Below are 19,826 nucleotides of genomic sequence, written 5' to 3' on the forward strand. Positions count from 1 at the left end.
TTGAAAAATTAAATTTCTATTTGATAAGAAATCATATCGAAGTGTTTTTTTTCGTGTTTTCATAGATTTTTCTTTCTCTTTGTAAATAATATTATAAAAATTTGGTTAACAATTTAGCTTCTCAGCAAATTTTAAATTCTTGACAAATATAATTATAAAAAAATATAAATCCACTTAGTTATGGTAATTAGATTGAAAACGTAGCTTATAATATTGGTGTACACTTATTCCTTCGGTTGTTTATCTTTTGATCAGTTGTTCAAACTTCTTAAATATATATAATATATATTAAAGGCAGTATAGATTTACTTTTCTCGTTACGTTATATATTATTGTTGCTGTATTTCTTTTATTATTAAACGCTTTGTAGGTGTCCGTATCTGAAAATTCTTCACCCACCCATTTAAATAAATTATGGGCTATTATTGTATACGTCACGGAAGAAATTGTTCTTATACAAACAACTTACAGTTTTAGTTTTGGGGTTTAATTGTTTTGCGTTGAGTTTAAAGGGTGCTCTCCATATATACGAAAACGGGGTGCAACATTTTTTTTTTGCAGAACATGGTTGCCACTAGTTACCAACTCTACTCGAACGCTTTTTACAAACTAATAAGGTGTTTTTCTTAAGTTTTTACATTTCTTAGATTTATCCAATTGAAATTTCCGCATGAAATCTTAACAGAGTAGAAATAAAACAGTTGCATTCAGAGTACAAATTTGTTATATATCTTGGATAGTATATGCAAATTTTAATAAAAATGTCGAATTTGATTCGCTATAGTACTTGGATATTTTCGTGATGCTATTCTTGAGATAGTCATCACTTTGATAAATTCCATCGTATATTTCTATTACGAAATCGATCTGCTATTTGATTTTTCGGTCACCGTGGCCAGTGGATGTTTTGGCATCGGTCCCTCCCACTTAACTTTAGCTTTTGTCATCAGCAATCAAAATACTCATTAGAACCGACAGACTATTATTCACCCTTGCGACGGAAAACACGTCCGCTTTTTCCACCATGACATTTCAATCCCTCTTGTCATGACGTTTCTCACTGGTGGCAGTGAATTTGTATCGTGATTTGACGTCGGATACCAGTCGACTCAGCTGTGAATGAGTAGCTGAGTCAAAATCAGACATCGAATCGATTCTAATAAGGTTTTGTTTCACACAAAACCTTAAAAAGAACTAGGTTTTTTTCCTTGTCCTGTAATTCTTAGGTACTAGCACTGAGGAAGGAGGCACGTGGTCTCCAAAACGATTATATGCGAATGCGAATTATTATTAACCTAATTTGAACAGGTATTGATATGGAGAGTATTTTGAGGACTGAGCACCGTATAGAAACAGCTTCATGATTTTTTCCAGATTTTTCGGTTGGGTAGTTTCTGAGAATGGCTCCGTTAAAGAAATCATCACTTTGCACCCCTTCCACTCCCTGCCTTTTTAACAAATCTCAAAACTAAAATCAGCTTCGAAAAGTACTAATCGAGACCTTTCATTTGATACCCCACATGACTATATTTGGTGAAAAAAATTTTACACGCCTCTTTAACATGTATGGGGACCCCCCCTAAATCTCATCGTAGGAGGATATCACTCACTGCATGCCTGGGGGTACACAGTTCCCACCTTCTCACCAAATTTCGTGTCAATCGGTATAGCCGTTTCTGAGAAAAGTGCCTGTGACAGACAGACAGATATTGAACCGATTTTAATAAGGTTTTGTTTTAAACCTTAAACCTTAAAAAAACATGGACATTAATTTCAACTTAGGGTAATAATCTCGGGCAAGTGGAATGCTGACCATATTGCCTCCCATAGGGTACTATAACCCTGTAGCATAACACATTTCAAGGCCTTAATCCAATTGGATTGTTGCGCCAATGATTATTATTATTAGTCGCGGAAAAAAATGTCTTTACTTTCTTTGCTATTGGTTCACTTGTTTAATCAATTGTTTTGCGGTTATATGGTTCCAAGAATGTAATGGTGAATCCAAACTCCATCCACAGTTATTATTATTATTATTTTGGTAAGGGAAAGTCGCACCGCCTCCTTAAAGAATTATTGTGCCCCTTTTACTGGTTACAGTGTAACTATTAATTATAGTATCTCAAGCAAGCTTATAACCGTCAGGAACTTTAGTATATTTTCTACTTCCAGATCTTTCAACTTTTGATCTGGTATTAAGTGTTGTCCCAGATGCCTCGATCTACTTTGCACAAGTGCCGGACACTATTCCAGGACGTGTATAAAGCTTTCACTCCGCACAAAATCGGCAGGCAGTGTCCGTAGATATCCCTAGCTTTCCCAGGTGATAGTTTAGCCGACGAACCCAGAGTATCCAGACCTTGTTGGACGAGCCGAGTGTATTCAGTCTCTCAGAGCATTCCCATACCAGTTTAGAGTTCACCTGGTTTGACCTAAGTGCCTTGATCGCTGTTTGGTTATCGATGAGAATAGCAATGTTCGGCTCCTTCTAGTTCCTTTGGAGATTAAAGGAGACACATCTGTCTATGGCGTATATTTCCGCCTGGAATATGCTAGTGTACCTGCCCATTGGCTCGAAGTACATTTTCCTTGGACCAATGACATCGGCACCCGCTCACTCTGCTTTGAGGAATCCGTCATTGTGCCAAGTAATCAGTTGCTGGTTTAAGCCGTATGTTGCAGCCACGCTCTCCCAGTTTGTCTTGCTGTGCTTCAAACATATTATCAAAGTGGAATCTCGTTGTCATGTTATCCCTTGGAATTAGTAATTCGGAATACCGCCTAGAAAGAATATCAATCTTCCTTCGGTTTAGGCAGCTTCCCGCCTCACTCATACTTCCAGCCTCCTGAATATTGCCCTCCTTGCCTGCATCTGTATGTGCAGATGAAGAGGGGTTAATCCCAGAAGGACCTCTAGGGATGTCATTGGGCATGTCCTCATTGCCTGATTGATACACACGCAAGCCAGTTTTTGGAGCTTGTGTAATTCTCTGGCTTGTGTGCTGAGTTGGGTTCTTTCTGCCCAGATTACCGCTCCATAGGCCTTACTATTGCAGTTTATATCCAAAGTAGTATCTTCGGGTTGCAACCCCATGTTTCCCTGCTATGGACCTACAAGTTATCAGAGTCCTCGTGGCTTTCCGGGAAGTGTCTCCGACATGTGTCTTCCAGAGTAATTTTTGGTCTAGGGTAATTCCCAATTATTTGACCTCTGCTCCTCCATGTCATGTAACCTTATGGCTCGCAGGTGATCAAGCTTACGTCTCCTAGTGAATGGTACTATGGTGGTTTTCTGTTGTTACTATGGCATCCAGTATACATCGGTCAGCTGATATAGGGCAGTTTCAGTTGACGGTCCTGCCCGGTAAGCGTGTTGACAGTGATGTAGGGGATTACGCTTTAGAACGTTAGTTCTAATATAGTTGTCTATGACCTTCTCCATCGTTTTGAGTACGAACGCTGTTAAGCAAATTGGTCTGAAAGATTTAGGATGAAAAGGATCCTTTTTACCAGCTTTCGGAATAAAGATCACTTGCCCGTCTCCATGCCCTTGGTATGTATCCCAGTGCTATGCTCCCCCTTCCCACTTTCAGAAGAGACTCTAAGATGATTCCTAGGCCTCTCTGGATTAGTGCTGGGAAAATGCCATCTACTCCCTGTGATTTCAGTGGTTTAAAACTTTTCGCTGCCTATCTTAGCCCAGTTTCTGAGCATATCCCTTTTGATAGTTTCCAGTTCTCCTTTCTTCTGCTTTTATTCGTTTTTGGGGTGTCAGGCCGAATGTTGTCGCCTTCCATAGTTAAAAATCTACGCAAAAAACTACCGGGATTTCGCTTGTAGATTACCAAATCAGCGATCGAAGCATTTTTCCAGTTCTTTCAACTTTTGACCCAGCGTTAGCAAACGTTGTTAATGTAAAATATTGCGTGTAGGTTCAATTGATTTCGTTGTGTTGGCTATCTGATTTGCTTTCAATCTGCCGTCATTTACCACGATTTTATGAGTTTTTTGTATTATTTCCCTAGTTGTGACCTCAACGGGGCGTCCTGAACTTGATGTGTTGTCAGTGAACACGCACGAAGATTTTGTGTGAAACAACAGACCATAGGACATAATTCTGAAAAGTTGGAGGCAATCCATCTATTATCAACAAAGTTATAGAAGGTGAAAGTCGGGGTCCATGGAGTTATTTTAGTTTTCGTTTTTTTTTTTAGCTTTTTATATATCAGTGTCAGGATAGCTGAGTAGTTAGAGCACAAGGCTATCGTACAACAGGTCGCTTTGGGATTTGTATCATGATTTGACGTGGGATACCAGTCGACTCAGCTGTGAGTGAGTACCTGAGTCAAATCAGGGTAATAATCTCGGGCGAGCGCAATGCTGACCACATTGCCTCCTATACTGTAGTGTATCGTTTCGATCTTGAATGAAGTGTTCTAACACATTTCAAGGCCCTGATCCAATATGGATTGTTCCGCCAACGATTATTATTATTAGTGTCAATTACTGTAGTCAGACATGTATATTTATATGGATGTGCTAATAAAGTTTGCAGGTAATAACTAATATGATAGAGATATGTGTACGTTTGTACCAGCGGCCTTAATGTACGTACATATGTGTATGCTTTTGTGCACGGAGTAAAGCGGCAAACACAATTAAGATGCGTGCGCACCCAGTTTCAATATATAATACAATCATGATTTCAGGTCGGCAAAGTTCGCTCTACGTCGACAAGGTTTGTTTTGATGACAGATTACGCCATTTGCAATTCAATTTATATGAATGCAAGTGACGAGATTAATGCAAGTAGCATTAATAATTAGCATTTGTAACCCAAATAATGCCTTCCACAGTTCTCAAAACGAATACATTCGAATAAATTACGTTCAAAAGTAACAGTCGAAAACGAGAAGCGCCGTCAAATCTCAAATGACGTGAAGTGTTAACAAACTATTATCTGTCACATCGCAAAAGTTCAATTTTTCGAACTTTTTTGCTAGCCGCATCGGACTTGCTGTATATCGCTTCATACAAGTTCGTGTAATGAATTTCATTTGACGGCTCCCTCACTGTGCACGCACGCGTTCATTCCGCTGCCTTATTTCCTGCTTAAGGTGGAAATGCGTGAAGATGCAAATTAAATTCTTATGTTTTGTTTAAACGAAAAAAATGATTTTTATTTAACGACGTTTGATTTAAGACTAATTACAATTTCGTTCTTAAGTTTAATTGTCACCTTGGTGCTGACGCTGCAATTGCATTTCGCTGGGAAAATAATTTAACGTTTTCGTAGAAGAGAGTTCCAATGGATCATGTTTCGATAGACACATGGATGAATTTGATGACACAGGTGTCTACGGTGGGTACGTTGCTAATGGGGTTGAGTGACCAGGTGTTACAGGTCATTGGGGACATTTGAATTAAGAATGTTGGTGCAAGTGTCCTTAACTCTTCCCCTCTTAGTTCGTATGTCCTCATACGATATTAATACAATGGCGTCCGATACAGGCTTCGATGTTCTTGTCGTAATCCTGGATCGGCACAATTTTTTGCATTCGTCTCGCTCAGCTGCATGCTCACCGCTGGAACATTGACGGACGGCTTCGATGGTAAGTTCATCATTAGGTTCGGTAACGAAATTGACGAAGGATTTGACGGCGTATTTTGCGGTAAGTTTGTAGGTTTAAGTTGAGATTTTGAGGATGGTTCAATAACTACTCTTGTTTTTGTGGATCCTTTGAAAATGCTGAATAATTTTGCTACTACCAGAAATATGAAGATAATCGAAAAGGAGCTATACGTTATCCACCTGCCGGTTTCCTTTTTTGCTTCAAGTAACTTTATTTGTCTAGTATTATTGATATGCATTTCCTTGATCAATTCCATAGAGAGAATTTCGACTAATTCATCCTTTTCTATCCCAACATGTAACAGGGGTGGCAGGAGTTGTATGTTGGTAGTTTCCAATGATCTATAGCTTTGGTTGTTTACCGTTATCGTAATGTTCTTGAATTTTATTAAGTATGTACCGCGAAGATCCTGCTCGGTACCATTTATTTCAACCTTTCCTTTAAAATCGTTAAATAGCAAAGTATCTGCTGCGATTTCCTCTGCGAGTGGAACATGATGGCCATTGGTTTTGTTGCATCTTGCTTCGCTGCTTTTGAATAACCGTGGGATACACGTTGTGTGACTAATATTTCTAACATTATTATCCTTACATATTGACAAGCTATTAAAATTTTTGCATTTTTCTACAATACCAAAATAGTCTACTCCATTTTTCAAAATGTATTCATATTCGATTCTATTTATGACATTATTTCTTTTTACTGGTTTAATTAGGAATTCTTCATAATTTACATTGTGCGTTTTGGGAACATTGATAATATAAAAATAGTGCGTACTATTATGGAAGACGGTAACATCTGCAAATTCTAGAATATCTTCTACATTTCGGTAAGGCATATCATCGGTATCAAAATTTTCTATGATTGTTTCTACTTCTTCTCTCGAAAGGATATTGGAATTTACTACATTTGATTTTGCTAGTCTGATTGATTCTACTACATTTAAAAGTTCTTCCTTTACAATTCTAATTTTATATTCTGTGCTTAAGGCCAAAATGTTCTCAAATATTTTATCTTTTTTTAGCATATTCAAAATTTCGTCTGTAACATTGGTGATTTTATTAATCCTTTCGTTATATTCCCTATTTATTACTACCTGTTTGTTACTGTTCTCCAAGAGATCATTTAACTTTCCTTTCAATAAAACAAAATCATCGTGATCGGGATTACCTGCGATAAATTTCCAAGCAGATCCAATGAAATTTAAGGATCGTTTCGCTTTCTTCTGCTTTACCTCCATGTTTTCGATTAGACTCTTAATTTGCGAAAGTTCGTGAGATAACAACGGATGGTAGGGATTTGTTTTTGGAATGTGTTCTGTTAGTAAAGATGAGACATTATTGAAGAAGTTCGTGTATTGGTCCAATCGGAAAAAGTGTATGAGCTTTAAATTGCCATTTTGGATTCTTGCTGTTCCCGTTTTTAAAATTGCCATCTATTATTTGTATTTCAGCACCTATGGTCGTAAGGAGAAGCCTAAAAGAGAAGATTAATTACGTATATCGCTTTTGTGAATTACTCTGCCTCTTCTTGTTAACACAGTAGTTGGTCTATTTTCTTCTACTATTTCCTTTCTATAGTTAGCTGTCAATTTAGAGCCTAAGCGTTTATTGATTTTCACGAAAATTTCCTGTCCTACCTCATAGTCCTTAAGAGCTTGCCTAGATTTGTTGTGGTATGCTAGATCTTTTTCCTGTTTCTTTTTGAGAATTTCTACATGATTTCTTTAGTTGTTCGGGGCTGGTTGACACTATTCGACCATAAAAAAGCTCAAGAGGTTTCTTTCCCGTGACGGAATGGATAGTTGAGTTATATTCATTCACTGATCGTTCTAGCAACTCATCGAATGTCCTTTCGACATTGTCCGCTTTGAAGCATCTCATTATCTCTGAAAGAGTCGAATGGAACCTCTCGACTTGTCCATTCACCTCACTCTTGTAAGCAGGGGTTCGGTGCACCTCGATCCCCAGCTGGTCTCTCATCATGAAAAGGATAGATGCAGAGTTCAACGATTTTTCCCCGTTTATTACTTGTTTAGGTACCCCGTAAAATAGTAATAATTCCCTCAATGGCTTCCGTACGTCCTCAATGGCCCTGGACTTGATGGATCTGGCTTGCGCGAGTTTACTAAATTTGTCAAGGGTTGTTAGTATCGAATGGCGTTCTGCTAGATAGATGTCAATGTGCACGGTGTGGCCTGGAAATTCGGGAATGGGTGTAGGTTTCAGGACTGGTTTGTTGGGATGTCTGTCGTACTTGTTAGCTTTGCAGGTGATACACTGCTTAACTATTCTTTTTACTTTCGCGCTCATTTTTGGGAAATAGTATTTGTCGATAATTTGCAACAAGTTCTCTTTAGCATTTCGGTGCGCCCTAGTGTGATACTTGATAATAATCTCATCCTGAACCGACTCCTCTTGGACATTCTGAACCTCTTTTTGCGTATACCTGATTTTGTAGCTGCTGAAGTATAGCGGGTAAATCTCCTGTACAAGCCCCATTACTTCCTCACTTGTCCTCAATCCGTTGATGACATTAGGATTGAGGTATCGCTTAAAGATACCTATAATGTTTTCGCTAGTATACTGCGGCTCGAAGAATACATGCTTCCAATAATTAGGGAAGGGTTTTTCCAATCGATATGCCGTTTGTTCCCCAATATTAAGAACGATCTGAGTTTTGAATACGTTTAAGGGCGTTTCGACTGTTGGTATAAGATTATGAGAGGAGCTCTGGTCACTGTGAACGCTAGCGGACGTAGTGTTAACCTTGGATTCTATCGGTGGTCGTGATAGGGCGTCTGCAACTACATTCGCTTTTCCAGGCTTGTAATATAATTCGTAATCATACTCCTCCAGGATGGACTTCCATCTTTTCATTTTCGTATTGAAGTTCTTATTACTTAGGGCGTACGTTAAGGGCTGGTGGTCGGTATAAATTCTTACTTTTTTCGACCCGTAAAGGAAGTTTCGTAAAGATTTCAGACTCCATATTATAGCCAGCATTTCCCTTTCGTTGGTCGCATAGTTTTCCTCTGTTTTGTCCAGAGTGCGAGAAAGGAAGGTGATCGGCCTGCCGTGTTGTGAAAGAACGCCGCCAATAGCGTATTGGGAAGCATAAGTCGTTAGCTCAAATGGTTCCTCAAAATTAGGATAGCATAGAATCACGTCCTGTGACATGAGAGAATTTTTAATTTTGTTAAAAGCTTTTAGCGCTTCATCGTTTAGGTGAACCTGTATTTTACTGGAAATATTCTTGGATATTCGCCCTTCTTCCCCTCTTAAGAGCTTTGTAAGGGGATTGGCTAATTTAGCATAATCGATGATGAACCGTCGGTAATATCCCGCCATGCCTAGAAACGACCGTAGTTCTTTTAAGGTCCTCGGCGGAGGAAATCTCGCGATCGCTTCAACCTTCTGAGGATTGGTTTTGATACCCTCAGCGGAGACAACGAATCCAAGGAATTCCACGGAGTCCCTCAGGAACTCGCACTTGTCTAGCTGGACCTTTAGATTCGCTTCCTCCAAGGTTTTAAATATTGTTTCCATATTTCGAAGGCATTCATCCTCATCTTCCCCGAAGATGATAATATCATCCATGTATATGAAACATATTACACCGATGTGCTTACGCAAGATATCATCAAGGGCTCTCTGGAAGATAGCAGGGAGCGTTTTTCAGCCCAAACGGTAGTCCAAGAAACTCATACTTTCCGTTGTTCACGGAAAACGCCGTTTTCTCAGTATCCGATGATCTGAGTCGTATTTGATGGAAACCACTTCGAAGGTCAATTACTGTAAAAACCTTTTTGTTTCTAAGGTTGGCCAGGATGTCATTTATCTCAGGTATGGGATAGGGATCTGAAATAGTGTTTTCGTTTAGCTTACGGAAGTCTGTAACGAGACGGTACTTTTTCTCACCTGATGCATCTGCCTTCTTAGGGACTACCCATATAGGAGAATTATATGGAGATTTGGATGGTTTTATAATTCCGTCCCGTAAAAGTTTCTCGATCTCTTTATCCACTATTGGCTTAAGCGCCATAGGATAGGGATACGACCTGGTGTAAATGGGACTGTCGTCCTTCGTTCGTATTTCGCCCTCTACGGTGGTGGTATATGTGAGGCTTTCATCAGGTTCACTGAAAAGGGTAGGAAATTTCCTAATGATAAGTTTTCGTTTCTGACTGTTACTTAGATGTCCCATTCTGATGTTGATGTTATTCACAGATTGAGATTCCTGTTGTTTGATGGGAATTCGGAGACTTCTTTTAATTATCATGTAGTTTTTCGCAGTGTGTATAATGGCGTCCAGCTCTTTGAAGCTGTCATTACCGATTATTCCGTGGAATGATTTTAGATACGGAAGGATAAAGAATTGTAAGGCAGGAGTATGGGGACCAAAGAGGTTTATCATGGCATGGTGTGTAATTTCGATATTACCACCTACTGAATTGGCAAAGAAAGGTCTTTCGTTAGGTGTTTGAGTTTTTACGCACTCGGGTCGGACATAGTTCTTGTTAGACCTGGTGTCGATCAAAAATCTTAGGATATTACCGCTCTTCGCCCTATATTCGATGTAAGGTAGCGAAGAGCTTGTCATTCTAAAAAATGTATATCTTGAAAATCGTTATTAACCTCCACATTTTCAGTTGTATAAATGTCCGGTTCTTGGGAAGTATCCTGTACCAAAGTTCCTCTTTCTTCCGTTGCAATATAATCCGTCAAGGTTTCCGCATGTCCCTCGTCACAGTTGCGTAAAGCGTCCTCATACTGGGCTTGAGAGGTTTCAGTAAGATCCATTGTGTGGAACATGCGTTGTTGCTTATTAGGATATTGCAAGGGGGGATGCGTAGGTCTTTTGGGTAGAAGTTGAGCTGGTCTGTTGTGGGGTCTATTTTGGTAATCAACCATACGAGAGCGAAGAGACCTATCTACTTCCATTGGTTCAGGTCTCTGTGGTGGTTTTGGGAATAATCTTGGTGGAGATTGCCTGTATTGAGCAGGTGCTTGGTACTGTTGACGATAAGGATAATTTTGATTCGGTTGTTGGTAAGGGAAACCTTGTCGTGAATAGTAAGCATTTTGTTGAACTGGAGGGTGGTCTGCTCGCGTTGGCTGTTGATTAAATAATTCAGGATAAAAGGTATGCCGAGGCGCGGGAATCGGTTTTTGTCTCGGTGGAATGGGAGGTGGTAGATTGTCGTTCATACGTCTCATAAAGTTACTAGTATTATTAGCGTGCTGGGTGCGGTAATTTACGTTATCCAACTTATGGCAAAGGTGCAGAGCTTGTGGAAGATCGGTTGGTTCCCTCACACTGAGAAGCTTAGGTAAGTCTCCTCTAAGACCACGAACGAACGTGTCGAGGGCCTTATCACGATATGAGCTGACCAGTATATTCCTAGCTTCTACGCCCATTTCCATGCTGGAAATTTTATTTAGGATGAGGGAGAGATGATGATAAACCGCCTGGTAAAATTGCGGAATAGTATCGTTGCCCTGTATAAGACAGGTCATCTGATACTCGAGCGTTTGTAAATCCCGCTTGTCCGCGTAATGCAGGGTGAGGCAACGTGAGATCCGTTCCCAATTCAATGGAGTGTTATAGGACTCCAGAACGGCGTCTGCCTGACCGACGATTTTATTGCGGATGACACTTAGAATCCCAAAGTATTTGGGTGAACCTCTCTCGGCTGCGTAGATCTGTAACACCCTTTCGACGCTCTTCCTCCAAGAGCTATATTCTGCTGCTTGTCCGGAAAATTCGCGTAAGCTCTTCACGATATCAGGGACTTTATTCAAAGAAGACAAGTTGCCTAACTGATCTTCATTTATGCCTTGGTCCATATCAAGATTTGGGTCAGGGCTAGGATGTAAAACCCTCTGCACTAACCGGGGTACTTCCCTAGTTAGAAGTTCTGTCACTAGTGCTTCAATTTCGCGGAGTTGAATATTTGGGGGAGGAACTGGAGGCTGTTCATCGCTATTCAACCTAGGTGGTTGAATCAGGTTTTCCCGACGGGCCATAATTATTTTTTTTAAAAAAAAAATTTATAACACTTGGAGAACTGTACTTACAGATTTTTGGCTTGTAATACTCCTTTCTTAATTTTCTCGTTAAACAATTTCTCTTTCACTTTCACTTCTTCAATTTGGCAATTTTTATTTGGAATACTACCTCTCTTTTCTTGATTAACTACCTACTGAATTCCTCAATTAAAAATTTTTTTTTTTTTTAATTTACTTTCCTTCTAATCATCAATCTAATTGAATCACTTTTCTCACCGATAACTTCCTTAATTTCTAGACTTTTTTTTCTTCTCAATTTTTAACTCTCTATCACTTAAATTTCTTCAATTTTTTATACTTTTTTTCTTTCTCAATTTTTAACTTTCTATCACTTAAATTTCCTCAATTTTTTTTTTAACTTTTATCCTTTTACAACTTAAACTTCTTTTCAATTTCTCAGATTTTAACTTTCTTTCCTTGATCAGCTATCTAATGAAATTCCTTAACTTCCTTACATAAACACTAGAATTTCCATCGCGGGCGGCTGTCGGTACTTGCCGACTCCTTTTCGTCTACAAAATCAAAATTATTTTTTTTTTTGGTAGTTACTGGGGGGCCCCTTTTCCACGCCGATGGTTTTCGAACCTTTCCGGTTTCCCGTATTCGGACGATTATTATTTTTTTGTACCCGAACCGCACGGAATTGCTACTCGTTCCGTATATTTTGTACTTTCGTTTCGCACGTTTTAATATCTTTGCGTCGAACCTTTCGGGTTTCCTCCTTAATCGGACGATCGCGAATTATTTTGAACGATACGATACTATTCGTCGACAAAAAAACCGTACTTTTGCCTTTTTTTTTTTTTTTCGCACGATCCGGGTCCCTGCTCGGGCGCCAATTAAATTCTTATGTTTTGTTTAAACGAAAAAAATGATTTTTATTTAACGACGTTTGATTTAAGACTAATTACAATTTCGTTCTTAAGTCTAATTGTCACCTTGGTGCTGACCCTGCAATTGCATTTCGCTGGGAAAATAATTTAACGTTTTCGTAGAAGAGAATTCCAATGGATCATGTTTCGATAGACACATGGATGAATTTGATGACACAGGTGTCTACGGTGGGTACGTTGCTAATGGGGTTGAGTGACCGGTGTTACAGGTCATTGGGGACATTTGAATTAAGAATGTTGGTGCAAGTGTCCTTAACTTGCACTAAATCAATTTAGATGTATGTATATATATGTATGCCTCGGCAATCGGTAATGTTTGTTTATGTAGAATGAACCCAATATGTCGTTAATATTCATGTATATACATATGTGTATCTCCGAGTTTGACAAAATATGACGGAATATTTTGTTTTCTTAGCTATGTACGAATGGAACATGGTGCATGCGTCTGCTTCAGTAAGCTCCCAAACATATAACAGCAGCTAATCGAGCTGAAACTTGTTATACAAGCTAGTCAGGCATGGAATTATATAATCATCATCATCCTCAACGGCGCAACAACCGGTATCCGGTCTAGGTCTGCCTTAATAAGGAACTCAAGACATCCCGGTTTTGCGCCGAGATCCACTAATTCGATATCCTCTAAAAGCTGTCTGGCGTCCTGACTTACGCCATCGCTCCATCTTAGGCAGGGTCTGCCTCGTCTTTTCTACCACAGATATTGCCTTTATAGACTTTCCATACGGATTAAGTAACCCGCCCACCGTAACCTCTTGAGCCGGATTTTATCCACAACCTGACGGTCATGGTATTGCTCATAGATTTCGTCGTTATGTAGGCTACGGAATCGTCCATCCTCATGTAGCGGCCAAAAATTCTTCGCAATTCTTCTTGCTAACAACCCACGTCTCCGAGGAATACATGAGGACTGGCAAGAATATTGTCTTGTACAGTAAGAGCTTTGACCCTATGGTGAGACGTTTCGATCGGAACAGTTGTTGTAAGCTGAAATAGACTCTGTTGGCTGCTAACAACCGTGCGCGGATTTCATCATTGTAGCTGTTATCGATTGTGATTTTCGACCCTAGATAGGAGAAATTATCAACGGTCTCAAAGATGTATGCTCCTATCTTTATTCTTCCCGTTTGACCAATGCGGTTTGATGTTGTTGGTTTGTTGGTTTTCGGTGCTGACGTTGCCACCATATATTTTGTCTTGCCCAAGATCTCGCGCCTCCTGCTCGATCTGGATGAAGGCAGTTTGTACGTCTCGGGTGGTTCTTCCCATGATTTCGGTATCGTCAGCATAAGCCAGTAGTTGGGTGAACTTGAAGAGGATCGTACCTCTTGCATTTACCTCAGCATCACGGATCACTTTCTCGAGGGCCAGGTTAAAGAGGACGCATGACAGGGTATCCCCTTGTCGTAGACCATTGTTGATGTCGAATGGTCTGGAGAGTGACCCTGCTGCTTTTATCTGGCCTCGCACATTGGTCAGGGTCAGTCTAGTCAGTCTTATTAATTTCGTCGGGATACCGAATTCTCCCATGGCCGTGTATAGTTTTACCCTGGCTATGCTAACATAGGCGGCTTTAAAGTCGATGAATAGATGGTGCAATTGATATCCAGATTCCAACTGTTTTTCCATGCCGCAGAGAGAAAATCTGACCTGTTGCTAATTGGCCTGGAGTGAAGCCTCTTTGGTATGAACTAATGATGTTCTGGGCGTCTGGGGCTATCCGGCCTAGCAAGATAGCGGAGAATATCTTATAGATGGTACTCAGCAACGTGATACCTCTATAATTGTTGCACTCTGTGATATCTCCCTTTTTATGTATAAGACAGATAATGCCTCGTTGCCAGGCATTGATTCACTGTCCCAGACCTTGAGTATAAGTTGATGAACCACTTGGTGTAACTGGTCGTCTCCATATTTAATCAATTCGGCTGTAATTCCATCGGTTCCTGGCGATTTATGATTTTTAAACCGATGAATTGCACTGACTGTTTCTCCTATACTTGGTGGTGGCAGTATTTGTCCGTCGTCTTCAGTTGGCGAGACCTCCAACTCGCCGATGTTCTGGTTGTTCAGTAGATCATTAAAGTACTCAACGCTTCAATATGCCCACTCTGTCGGAAATCAGATTTTTCTCTTTATCTCGGCAGGATGAGCATCGGGGGCATAAGGCTTCATCCTGTTGACTGTTTGGTAAAGCATGCGCGCCTGGTGCGGTTGCTCCCTGTACTTTTCTAGTTCACAGACTTGTTGGTTTTCCGAGGCTTCCTTTTTCGTCTGTGAAGTCGCTTCTCCGCTCGACGGAGTTCATGATAACTCCCTGCACGTGCCCGCGTTCTTTGAGAATGCAACATTACTCGGTATGCAGTTCGTAGCTAGTTTACATTCATCGTCAAACCAGCCGTTTCGACTTTTTTGCGGCTGGGGCCAAGTATCTTTGTGGACGTACCAATGATAACGTACTTCGGTGGTGGTTGTGAAGATCATTTGTTGATGCTTCATCTCCAGGATCTCTGTTGAGTGCGGTTATTGCGGCATCTATTTCCCTCTTATAGGTGTTGCGGCGGGTTTTGATTGTCAGAGGGGATTGTGGATGGTGTCGTAATTCGAGCTCGGAGCACCATGTCAACGAGATAGTAGGTCCGAGTCTGGAGGTGGAGATAGAGTTTGGTTTTGTAGAGCTGTTGGTGTTGGTTCAACAGGCATTTCCCCGGTTTTATGTTCCATCGTGGGTACCAATCCACTTTTCGACCTGGGACCTATAAAGGATAGTATAGGTCCCAGGTCGAAAAGTGGATTGGTACCGCCGATTATATGATACCAGCAATAAATCAGACTTTTCTTAATCAGGCCGGGAACACTTCACTCCACTCTCGTACTCGTATCGGATGTACATATTTTAAAACTTCAATATTATAATAATAATAATCGTTGGCACAGGGCCTTGAAGTGTGTTAGAGCACTTCATTCAAGACCGTAACGGTATACTACAGTACACTGTAGGAGGCAATGTGGTCAGCATTGCGCTCGTCTGAGATTATTATACCCTGATTTGACTCAGGTACTCATTCACAGCTGAGTCGACTGGTGTTCGACGGCAAGTCACGATATAAATGCCACTGCCACCAGTGAAATTTGAACCACGTCCCTCCGTACGACAGCCCAACGCTCTAACCACTGAGTTATCCGGACATATTATGTTCATCCTAAATAAATCAAAATTGCCTATTACCGCATGCTCATTGTCCAAAAGTATTAGGCAACTTATATTTCATGTATTTGTCTTGTTTAGCATTTAGAATCAATTTTTTCTTGTAATTTAATGCATTGCATTAAATGATTCAATACACGGGCACTTATAACCTTTCTATTTTCTTTTTTCAGGTCAAATAATTTTTACGATCTTTAGCAGATTCGGGAATAAGTTTCTTATCCTCGCATGTGGCGGGCACACTTTTCTGGCCGCTTTTGAACTACTAGCGTAGTAGGCCGGTCCCATTGAATATTTTGATATCAGACTGAATTGCTCACCGAACACTTGGCTAACTTTGATATTTCGAATTGAAGCGTTTTTTTCCCAGTAAAAATTTATTTTTATTCGTTACTAGCGGACCCTTCGAACTTTGTTACGCCTTAGAGGCAAAAAATAAGCAGATTTTTGATATTAAGTTAATTTTTTTATTAATCAAGTATTTCAATGATTCTTTAATAGACTGCACTCTTCAGTTAAGTAGTGATATACAACATTTTTTGTTTTATTATCAGGCGCAAGAACAAAGAACCCAGATGGTCTTCCGACCCTTGAACATGCCACATATAATTGAACATTGATTAACCACACAACTTTCAAGGATTGGCCTTGTGATTTGTTAATGGTTATGATGAATGCAAGACGGATCGGAAATTGAATTCTTTTAAACTCAAACGACATAACGGTTGGGATCATCGGGAGCGGTGATAAGCCAGGCAAGGAGTTTAAAAGTTCAATTGGATAGTTACAGTATTTTTGTAGTTAGTAATGATGTTTGGAAATACTTTGTTGGTAAGTTCGTCTTTCGATGAGATAAAGCTACAGAAATTCTGAGGAAATGAAATCAATCCGCTCGATTTGTCGGTACTCGACCATTACTGATAGTCAGCAATTGCTCAGAGAAATCTTCAAGAGACGTATCATTAAGCAATGCAACTCTCATGTTTGTAGGCAGTTGAAGTTTCTTCACATAGCGCCATAGATTCGATAATTTGAGGCAAGCGTTTATTTCTTCGGCAGCCATTGATCTTAGAATTACTGGCAGTGTTTGGCGGATAACAACCGGTATTCGGTTTAGGCCTGCCTTGATAAGGAACTCCAGACATCCCGGTTTTGCGCCGAGGTCCACTAATTCGATATCCCTAAAAGCTGTCTGGCGTCCTGACCTACGCCATCGCTCCATCTTAGGAAGGGTCTGCCTGGTCTTCTTTTTCTACCATAGATATTGTCCTTATAGACTTTCCGAGCTGGATCATCCTCATCCATACGGATTAAATGCCCCGCCCATCGTAACCTATTGAGCCGGATTTTATCCACAACGGGACGGTCATGGTAGATTTCGTCATTGTGTAGGCTATGGAATCGCCTATCCTCATGTAGGGGGCTAAAAATTCTTCGGAGGATTCTTCTTTCGAACGCGGCCAAGAGTTCGCAATTCTTCTTGCCAAGAACCCAAGTTTCCGAGGAATACATGAGGGCTGGCAAGATCATAGTCTTCTACAGCGGAATCCGTATGGATGAGGATGATCCAGCTCGGAAAGTATATAAGGGCAATGTCTATGGTAGAAAAGAAGGCGGATGGACCGATGTCGTAAGTCAGGATGCCAGACAGCTTTTAGGGATATCAAATTGGTGCATCTCAGCGCAAAATGTCTGGAGTTCCTTATTAAGACCGGCCTAGACCGGATACCGGTTGTTGCGCCGGTGATGATGATGATGAGCTGGAGTGCTTTTCCAAGCCGCTTCTGATACTTTCATTAGCGAATCCTTGGATGCAATTTTGCATTATAACAGTCGAGTGATTGGGCATTATGTTTTCATTATTGACAATATGGGTGTATTCGTCCGAAATCTCTCTAGTTATGAAGAAATCAACGACATCGGTTGTTTTTATTACTTAAGGGGGTCATCAATTGATTATATGCGTAAGGTGATTTTTTGATATTCGCAGTCGTTCAGAAATTATAGTGTTAAACAAGTAAAGTGTCACATGCCAGGTTTATGTCGACCGCAGTAATAAAGTTCGTATTTATCGTTCCAAATGACGTTCGAATAACTTCGCTAAAATTATAAGAATTGAAGCCAAGGCTTTACAGGTATTTCTTGAACAAACCTGGGGTTTATGGACTAGGTATAGCAGACTAACAGTCAGTTAAGATTTTATGGTCAAAAATCGTATTCTCTGTTGTAAATCTGTTGCCACCATAGCCCAAAATCTATCGAACGAAATTCTTTGAAATTTTCAGGACTTATTCAGAACATATTTCTTCGGTCCGCAAACTAGGATAATTGCGATTCATGCTGTAGTTTTTTTTATTCATTAAAGAAACCTTGAAAAACCACCAAAATTTACAAAAAAAAATTTAACAAGCACCAAAAATGTTGCTTTCAATATTTTTCAATAATGGTAGTTTGCAGACTGTGGTTAATTCCACACGTTAAAATGCCGTTTACATTTTTTCTTTAAGAAGATCACAGCGCCCTCTAGCGTTGTAGCAGAAAATACCTTTCTTCGAGGTGGGTGTATAAGTTGCTCTGTATTTCAATAACGAACGATGTTTTGGGGCTATGAAAATTACTACGAATGCCCAAGGCATCTATCCAGTTCATCACAAAAAATTTCTAAACAAGGCGAAATAAAACGACCTTGACACGGGATGACCACCTTAATTCGGCCAGCATATGGGTTTACCGACGGAGTGGAAATTGCACTTTTGTGCTCTTCTCTCTTCCAGTAATGTTCTGCCCTTGGATGTTGTTAACTTAGATCCCCAAAATTCATTTTTTGCATTAAATTCACCTCCCAAAATGAAGGAGCTTCCGATGAACTTTTTAATTTTTTGTGTGAAACAGCACTGTTTGAGGGTTATATTTTGAATTCTCACCCCGCTACGTTTCTCCCGAGAACAAATGTGGGACAGTTTTGGAAAGTACTAATTGAACCCTTGCGTTTAATACCCCAGAGGTGAAAAGAATTTTTCACCCTCCTTTCGCATGTATGGGGAGCCCCCCTTAAGCTTAACACAAAATAGCGCTGCTTGCTGTATATAAAGGTATCCACAGACCACACGCTCCGACCAACATTCGTGACAATCGGTTTAGTCGTTTCCGAATAAATCAGGTGTGACGGACAATCGGACATTGACTCGATTCTAATAAAGTTTTGTTTAAAGAAAAACCTTAAATAGATTCAATTGTGAAATTCAAGTTGTTTCATTCGAGACTCCATAACTTACATTGCTACATGTGTATCTATTATCTCATCTTCTTACCTAAAACGTGACAAACTTATGAAAAATTGAATTAATTTGAGGTTGTAGTCGTACTTACGTTTTCGACTTGCTAAAATGTCGCTCATATATAATATTAGATTTGGAAACCATAAATATTTAAGTTATGCACTTCATTTCGTATTGAAATATGTTCGTGTAAAAACAATTATAAGGTGAAATGTGGTATGAATACAATATACCACATTCCACCTTATAATTGTTTTTACACAAAGCCTTAAAATGATCGTTTCAGCGTGCACGGTACAAGATGGCCATGTAAACATACCAACGTACATACATGCGTACAATACTCATATCGGCTGCATTTGCAAAACAGAAATGTATTCACTATGGACACAGTACATACCCCGATGCATCAAGATGCAACTCGATATCGTTTCACCAACTGAGTTGACTCGCGTCTCGCTGGTTCAGATGTGTAGTGTGCTCACTGTGTGCTGTCGCATCAAGTTCAATGCCATCGATTTCTTCTTCTTCTTTCAGGCGGTTCAATGTGCTGAGTCGACTCACTTATATTAATGGGCTGAGTAACACAATTGAGTCGACTGAGTCATGAGTTGCTCATCTCTACATGATGCCCTTAAGGATCAACGGGAACACAAGTTACAAAGTTACTTACCAGGTCTATTGTCTACTGGATCAACAGATTTCCCTGCAGCTCCAAAAAAGTT

At 40.0% G+C, this 19,826-nt stretch overlaps 1 protein-coding gene across 2 annotated transcripts in view; it reads left to right on the top strand.

Moving 5' to 3' along the window:
• Positions 1-19,826, top strand: part of LOC119646374 (BMP-binding endothelial regulator protein) — a 442,299-nt gene that overhangs the window by 335,073 nt on the left and 87,400 nt on the right. Inside the window, exon 8 of one of the 2 annotated variants that reach the window (XM_038046812.1) lies at positions 15,997-16,338. The exons of the other annotated variant lie outside the window; for it this stretch is intronic. Coding sequence (XP_037902740.1) covers positions 15,997-16,097 — 101 coding nt within the window. The 3' untranslated portion in view covers positions 16,098-16,338. Of the gene's footprint in view, positions 1-15,996; positions 16,339-19,826 lie in introns of those variants that run through there. 2 annotated transcript variants of the gene reach the window in all.

Source organism: Hermetia illucens, chromosome 1 (genome assembly GCF_905115235.1).
Source record: "Hermetia illucens chromosome 1, iHerIll2.2.curated.20191125, whole genome shotgun sequence".
NCBI classification, from domain to species: domain Eukaryota; kingdom Metazoa; phylum Arthropoda; class Insecta; order Diptera; family Stratiomyidae; genus Hermetia; species Hermetia illucens.